Source organism: Asparagus officinalis, chromosome 9 (assembly GCF_001876935.1).
Source record: "Asparagus officinalis chromosome 9, Aspof.V1, whole genome shotgun sequence".
NCBI classification, from domain to species: domain Eukaryota; kingdom Viridiplantae; phylum Streptophyta; class Magnoliopsida; order Asparagales; family Asparagaceae; genus Asparagus; species Asparagus officinalis.
The window spans coordinates 836193-844516 of record NC_033802.1 but is presented as its reverse complement, the minus strand read 5'-3'; the positions used below and the strand labels follow the sequence as shown (position 1 = coordinate 844516).

At 42.3% G+C, this 8324-nt stretch overlaps 1 protein-coding gene across 2 annotated transcripts; it reads left to right on the top strand.

The window, feature by feature from the left end:
* On the top strand, positions 3973–6350 carry LOC109824645 (alpha carbonic anhydrase 1, chloroplastic-like). Of its 2 annotated transcripts, none has more exons than XM_020391278.1 (6): positions 3973–4170; positions 4585–4796; positions 4909–5015; positions 5100–5199; positions 5611–5793; positions 5954–6350. In XM_020391278.1, exons 1-6 carry the CDS (start codon positions 4095–4097, stop codon positions 6104–6106), a joined length of 831 nt encoding a protein of 276 aa, XP_020246867.1. In that variant the 5' UTR covers positions 3973–4094; the 3' UTR covers positions 6107–6350. The 2 variants fall into 2 exon arrangements, with proteins under 2 accessions (XP_020246867.1, XP_020246866.1); XM_020391277.1 differs by having other exon boundaries at positions 4582–4796.

The window sequence follows — 8324 nt, the reverse complement described above, 5'->3', positions numbered from 1 at the left end:
TGACGAGCTTGCAGATTTCTTCACAAAGGCCTTACCTGTTCATCGGTTCCAGTTTCTTGTACGCAAACTCACTTTGTTTGATCCAACATGAGTTTGAAGGGGGCTGTTGATAATAGTGTATTGTAGTGGGTTTTAGTCCCACATTGCTTGGGAGAACAAACCTCACACTCCTCTACTTGTATAAATATATGTGCACACTCAATATTCAATTCAAGGGAAATTTACCCAAGATTCTCTCTCTCTCTCTTACTTTAACACAAAGCATTGTAGAAATTCTGTGGATTGATGTCATGTAGGTGTAAAAACTCATGAACATTAATAATCACCAACATTCAAATATTCTTTCTTAAGGGAACGCGCTTTAGAAAAAGTCAAGCCTAGATAAACATCAACATCTTATATTGTGTAGTAGATAACTTGGAATATTTTCATGATTGCGAACTCTCCTAGCTGTTTTCTAGCTTCTGGAAAAGGAATACATCTTTCGGTGAATGATTAGAAAAAGCTATGGTGGGTACGTTTGTTGCCTGTCTATATGTATATATGAACCTTTTGGTGAAAGTTTTGAGATTGAACTTTTAATTAGATGGTGGACGTCAGCGTTAAGAAGCTTGCCATTTGGAACATTTTCTACCCATGCATTAATTTGATCCCCTCGTTCTTGGACATAATGTGATCATTCAGAGGGCCGGCAATTTTCTTGGTGAAATTGCGAGTAACTAGTTCCAGTACACTGCTTCATTAATACAAATTTGACGAAACAATTCAAAAGAATATAAATAAGTATAACCACATACGAAGAAGGAGTAGCTATGCTGAAGCAATAGCACTAAACAACCAAAACTAATAACAAAGTCACAAAAAAGTATAACCACATACAGTTGTTGAATCAGCTTATTTGGTCTTTCTCTGTTGGCTTGTGTAAAGTTGAAAAATCATATATAGATCAACAATAATAATGCTGATTACAGACAAATTTGAGATTATTTATTTATTTATTTATTTGATCACACCCTAGCTCCAAAAATGTGTCCTAACTACACTCGTTTGTAGAACAATTTGAGTTTTTTTGGCCCCATTTATCTACAATCTCCAAAATAAGCTTAAAAAAAACAAAAGAGCTAGAGAATGATGTTGAAAAGGGTGTAGATCAAACTCACCTCCGGCGACGAAGGGCTCCGGCAAGCTCTCGAGCAGGCGAGCTCGATTTGGCGATCTCCAGGCGACTTCGAACAGGTGAGTTGAGGAGATCAGACGCAAACTTCAGGCGAACGCAGACCTCGATCTCTGCGTTCGAACCTCCCCCTTTGCTGTGCGTTCGCCCCCCCTCCAACTCTGCGTTCGTCGACCTCAGCGTTCTTCGTTCGACCTCTGCGTTCGGCTCAGATTTTGGCGTCGAAGCGAACGCTGGCGACAGGCTGTCGCCAGCTCTCCACATCCGCCTATAAAGCCCCCCCTTTTGGCCCTAGGGTTCCGAGCCGAGCCTTCCCCTTCTCTGTTTTGTTCTTCTCTGGCGGCGACGGAAACCCCCCCCCCCCCACCCCCGCGCGCGATTTTGTTCCTTATCTTCTCACTTGGAATGCTCATTCCCACAAATAGTGGGAATGATCATTCCTAGGGAATGGTCATTCCAACATCTAAAATATTGGTGTGTTTGGTATGAGGGAATGGGAAGTGGGAATTGCATTCCATTCCTCCTCATTCCCGCGTACCAAACGAGGCGTAAAAGAGTAGCCGACTCTATAACAATAAAGTTTTATTACACACGCACCTCATATTTTGACCCTCTTCAATTACCAACTAACCAGAGAGGATCTGGATCCGAACCGCCGATCATCATTTGCTGCGTGATGCAATCTAGAGCACACAAAAATGTTAAAGGCAGGAGAATGTATCCTACGAATAGTTAGTCTTAAGCTGTTCTTAAAATTAACAATGTGTAAAGAAATTTATATTTTGATGCTGTCATATAATTTCCTTGTTTCTGTTGAAAAGGGTGTAGATCAAACTCACCTCCGGCGACGAAGGGCTCCGGCAAGCTCTCGAGCAGGCGAGCTCGATTTGGCGATCTCCAGGCGACTTCGAACAGGTGAGTTGAGGAGATCAGACGCAAACTTCGGGCGAACGCAGACCTCGATCTCTGCGTTCGAACCTCCCCCTTTGCTGTGCGTTCGCCCCCCCTCCAACTCTGCGTTCGTCGACCTCAGCGTTCTTCGTTCGACCTCTGCGTTCGGCTCAGATTTTGGCGTCGAAGCGAACGCTGGCGACAGGCTGTCGCCAGCTCTCCACATCCGCCTATAAAGCCCCCCCTTTTGGCCCTAGGGTTCCGAGCCGAGCCTTCCCCTTCTCTGTTTTGTTCTTCTCTGGCGGCGACGGAAACCCCCCCCCCAAATCGCAGCTGCGATTTTGTGATTAATCCCCAGCCTTCAACAGTTTAGTTGAGGGGGATTTAAGAAGAGAGAGAGGGAATTAAAGAGGGGTTTTAATTGTGGGGTTATTTATTCTCAAGTGAGAGAAATTGAAAGGGTTCATACCCTTTGACTATTAACACTGTAGCTACATTGTTTATTTGAGAAATCTCAGTTTTGAGATCTGCTCCTAAATTGTAATTTCTTGTTTGATTAATAAGAAATTATATGTGTGGCTCCCGAGGACGTAGGCAGTTGCCGAACCTCGTTAAATCTTGGTGTACTGTTCTCTATACCGCGTTTCCGTTGCATTAGGGGTTTCAGCGTTAAATTCCCAACAGTAATACTAAATGGAGAGAAGTTAAGCACTTAGGTTGGGTTGAATAAGAAAGATATCATCACAAGCATGTATTGGATTGGATTGGTAACCACCAGTGGAAAACATACAAATTCTAGACGGAACCTTGGTAGATTCTAGGCAACACAATAATTTGATCTTCAAGAAGACCACAGTTTGTGAGCGTCGACGCAGTTTACTCACTTGGAACCACCCAATGTGCCACAAAAGGGCAAAGTGGCTTTTTCTTTGTGCTCTCTGTCCTTTGCACCTTCTCCTCTAATTTACAAGTTTCACCAAATTTCCACTTGCTTTTTGTCTTCCTTCACTTGAACTTAATTGTTGTAGTTAGCCAAAGAATATTGAGAAGCGACCTAATTACAAAGAATACGAAGAAAGTATCAAATAGTTCCAGGTGTATACGGAGATATATAGTATCAAATAGTTCCAGGTGCATAGCATTAAATATGCACTAAATGGATGTCAAATGTTAGATCATTGTACATCGGGATTTGTCCGTGACCTTTCCCACTAGATACTTTCTCAGGAATGTGCGTTGATGATTCCTTAATGGCAGATGTTAACTTAGCTATTAACCTTGAAATAAGCGATGGAGAGAGAAGTCTCTTAATTATATATAATTAGCGTCCAACATATAACATCTAAATGATCGTGACACATCTCTCACATAACACGGGTTTCTGTTGAACCGTCTTCGTTATTACTTCACTCACTATATATGTTAAATAATAATGATTAGTATTATGATTGAAGATTTTATCTTGCCACTATATCTAATAGCAGTAGAGATCAGTATCTATCATATCAATGATTTGTGTTTTTGAATTGCATTACGATGTTAATTTACATCCCTACGCGACTCTCATTTCGCCTTTCTAGAATTCGACCGCATCTGATCAAAGGCCTTACACTAGAGAGTGTTGTGCCTTTCAATTCACATCAAAAAAATTTGAGCAATCTGCGTGCATTATTCTTTCGGGATCGACCATAAATCTGCGCCAAACCCAAATTTCTAGCTTGACCTTGTCAAAGCTTGGGCGGAAAATTAGTGTCCTAAACAAAGCAAACTAATCTGAACTGTCTCTCATCAAAAAATTGTCTAGCTAATCAAGCCGTACGTAACCAGCCAAAAGCTAACTAACAAACTCCCTACTATTTGAAGGAGAACCCTATAATTAGCAGACGAAGAAGGTGGGGGGGCCAAGAATGCATGAACAAGAAACCATCACCACAAGTTCTCAAACTTCCTACATATATATTTATGCCCACGCCGATTCCCCTCTTAAAGCAATCTCTTCCTTTCACCGCCACAACTACGCACAGATAAGATGGAGATCAGTGCTCGGATCATCCTCGCTCTGGGACTAGCATCCCTCTTTGTTTCCTCGACGACCGTCGCCGCTGGTACGTCCGTACTCATGATTTTCATGATTTACATGGGGGAAATTTACAAAATAGACTTATTTTGCTAAATATTTAGCAAAAAAGACCGTGTTGCTACCTCTTTTTAGCATGTTGGCAAAAAAGAGGTCGATTTTGCTAAACAGACACATACGTGACTAGTAGTTCCGTATAAGTTAACCCCCCATTAAATCATACGGGACTACTAGTCCCGTATGTTTCGAATGGTCTGTTTTGCAAATTAAATCGATCTCTTCTTGGTCTGTTGGCCAAAAAGAGGTCTATTTTGCTAAATATTTAGCAAAAGGGTCTGTTTTGCTAAATATTTAGCAAAATAGGTCTATTTTGCAAATTTCTTCTTTACAGGGTTGATTTAATTAGTATTAAACTAAAATGTCTGTCGCGTACGTACAGCAGCTGATGCGGTTTTTGGATATGGGAACGGGCCTAATGGGCCTCAGCACTGGGGTAGTTTGAACCCGCAGTGGCGCCTCTGCAATGGTGGGGGGCGGCAGTCTCCGATCAACATTGCCAAGGAAAATATCACGGACCGTCCTAAGCCGGAGACGCTGGCTAGAGATTATGCGGACGCGAAAGCTACACTTGTCAACAACGGCTACAATATTATGGTTTGAGTTTTATTTTCATTTATTTTTTTCTTTTCCTTTCCTTTTTCCCAATGCGGCGTGAAATATATATATATGCATTGGGGATTAAGTTGATGGTTGTGATCTTTTGTAGGTGAGGTATGATGAGGGGGTCGGCACTGCTTTCATTGAGGAGAAGAACTATTCACTTCAGCAAGTGCATTGGCACATGCCCTCTGAGCACACTTTGAACGGTGAAAGGTTGTGATTTGATGTATATATCTCTCTCTCAGACAGGATTTGTATTCTTTATTATTAATTTGCTTACAAATCTATTTGTGACAGGTACGATGCTGAGCTCCACATGGTTCACAAAAAGGATAACTTTTATGCCGTGGTTGCTATCCTCTATAAAATCGGACATCCCGATACATTTCTTAACCAGGTAGAATTTTTTTTTACTGCACCAAAACTTTGAAGTTGTGATTGGAAGTTAGCTGTTATTAATTTTATAACCTGATAAAGTTGTATTAATTTATTAAGAACATTATTTGTGACCGGTAGTATCTTTAAGTTCTCGCACTATATCAAAACTTTGGAACTGCGTTAAGGCTTTGAAATTTTATAACTTTATAATCGAAAACGGCAATTAAGCTTCGATTTAGATGGCTAGAACCTAAATTTACTTATTTAGAACAGGTTTTAAAAAATATATATCCAGTGAGAATGAATATAATTAGTTTGATCTAACAATATCATCTCCAATCAGATAATTTGATGAGCATTGAGAAGTATAATTTTGTACTTTAACAAAAAAAATGTTTATCTATATATGTATACGTTGTCGTTGTTGCAGCTAATGGATGGTTTGGAGAAACTAGCAAAGGAAAAATGCAGCGATAATCAAGAGGCGAGTGTCCCAGTGGGGGTAATAGACAACAAGTCATTGAGGCGCTCCACCAAAAAATACTATCGATACGAGGGATCCCTCACGGCGCCACCCTGCAACGAAGGTGTCATCTGGAGTATCCTCGGCAAGGTACATACAGTTAAATTCATGTGTGAGTATAGTCTCACATCGGATCGACAGGTTAAAAAAAAAACAACGATAGACCTCTGAATAGGATTCGGGGCCTAATAGTTCAAACTTTTGGATTAGTTTATATGCAACGTACTCTGACTAATATTTGATGCTACAGGTTAGAGAAATGTCACCGGCTCAGGCTGCCGCTCTCAGAGCACCTCTTGCTGAAGCGTACCGTAACAACTCAAGACCGATACAGCCGTCGAACGGGAGAAGCGTGTGGATGGTAGACGAAGGGAAGAACAAGGAAGACGGCCCGGACGCTTAGAACCGCAATGTGTAACAAACGCCACTATTTGCTCGTCAATTGAAGGGAGATTCGTCTCATGAGCTCGTGACATTTTTATTTTATTATGTCATGAAGATATATTAATTTGTAATAAGGCCTCCTACAAGGAGCCATCTCGTTTGTCTTTGTATGGGCTTGAGAATTTACTTATTTTTCTTTATGTACATGTTAGGGGTGTAACATGAGGTTAATGTCACATTATTCATCGATTAAATTCTACTAATGGTTGTTTACCCAATAAAAGATTGTCTACTAATGCGAATATAACCCACGGTTCTTTTTGGGCTTTCATACTTGGTACAACATGGGTCGTTTGGACTACAAAGTGAGCCGAAATATTTTCATTTTGAAGCAGAAGTTGGGCCGAAGTGTTCTTTTTTTTTATGGGCTGCAACGTTGTCATGCTATATTTATTTGATTTCTTTTTTGGTACAGAAGCGTTGGAATTAATTTTTTTAACATAAAACCAGTTTATGAACCGAATGTACAATCATGGGTTTTTCGGTTTTATCTAAATATATTTTCTATTAGGGAGTGTTTGTCAATCTGAAAGTGAATTTAAAATATGTAAGTTACTTTTTTACAAATGAATTTTACAGTCATGTCAGCACGCAAGTGAAATGCAGGGTTTGTTTGAAAAATTAAATTATTATTGAAAGTACAATGTGAAGATGACGTGACAAAATAAGATTAATTAGAAAGTAACTTTCTCACTTTCATCTTTCGCTTGCATACAAACAAACACCCCTTTAATGCACGTGACTAGAAATCAGATATGAATATGAATGTACAGAATTCTATAAAGTCTAATATGAATCCAAGGATTCGTTGCAGCAAGCCCGTAATTTTGTATCCATACTGAATATTCGATTAAGTTAGCCAACAATTTGGTGGCCAACAAATTAGAAAGTAAGACGTTGACTAATAATGCCACTCAAACCCAAAACAAAGGGTGGGGTTCATCCCTCAATCATAATCCCCTTTTTTTTTTAATCTTCTCACCAAGCTTTACACACTCCAAAATTAAAATTTTCACGAAGAAAGGGAAAAAGTTGCAAAAAAAAAAGAAAAGAAAAATAAAAACCAAGTCCGACAAATATCTACATGTCAACAAGAGCAACAATCCTCGTCACCGTCGATCCAACGGCCCGGACCACGCCACGTGTCCAATCTCCTCCCCCTCTAAATCGAACTCCACGTCACCACCCCACGACGCCGGCCTCCGCCCTGCTTAAACGAACCTCTTCATCCCCCCAACCAGGCGGCTCCGCCGTGCGGGCCACCTCCGTTCTCCTCTCTCTCCCCGGAAAATTCCTTTCGTTTCTCACCGCCGTCGCCTCCTCGTCCTCCTCTCTTTCGGCCGCCGAAAGCACCCAAAAAGACTCGCCCAACACCCCCACCCTCGGCGACCCCCGGCGCTCCCTCTGGGAATGCGACCCTACCGAAGCAGGAAACTTTCGGCGACCCCGGGATCCGAAACGTCCACCCCTTTTTAGGGAAATCCTCACCTGAGCTCTCCTCCGCGCTGCGACCCAGGTACCCGAGTGCTGGATCTTGTTCGGCAAGCCGATTCGGGGCCTTGGCCGTCGCCTTGAGGTTCCCGCTGAACCTCTGGGAGGTGGTGGGTCCGCCGCCGGCTGGCTTTGGTGGTGGTGGAGGTGGGACTTGGGTTGGTGGTGCCCTGGTGGAGTCGTCGCGGTCGAGCAGCTGGTTGTTGATGCTGCTGCTGACTGACCAGTCGAGGTCCGAGACGGAGATCGGGAAGGACTCGGCGGGGAGGTCCGGCGTCGGCTCGGGTCGGGGCCCGGTGAGTCGGTTGACTGCATTGCGACTTTGGAGTCGCCGACGCGGACGAGGGAGTCGAGGTCGACGAGCTGGGGCATTTGAGGGGGCAACTAGCTAGCAGAGGAGCGGGGGAATTAAGCGGATGCTCGAGGGGTAGCGATCGAGAGAGGGACTTTTAAAGAGTTGGTGGGGGTGTTTTTTGCAAATTCGTAGTTTGCACAAGTTACGTAACCGGTGATTGAGGGTACGTTCTGAGAATTTATTTATTTATTGTTATTTTCTTTTTCTTTTTATGTGACAATTGGTTACGTACCCTTCAGTGCTGCAAAACATGCATCGCTATTTATTATTATTTATTTGGCGATTTCTAGAAAAACCCAAAGGAGGAATTTGGCTGAACCTCACTTGTCCC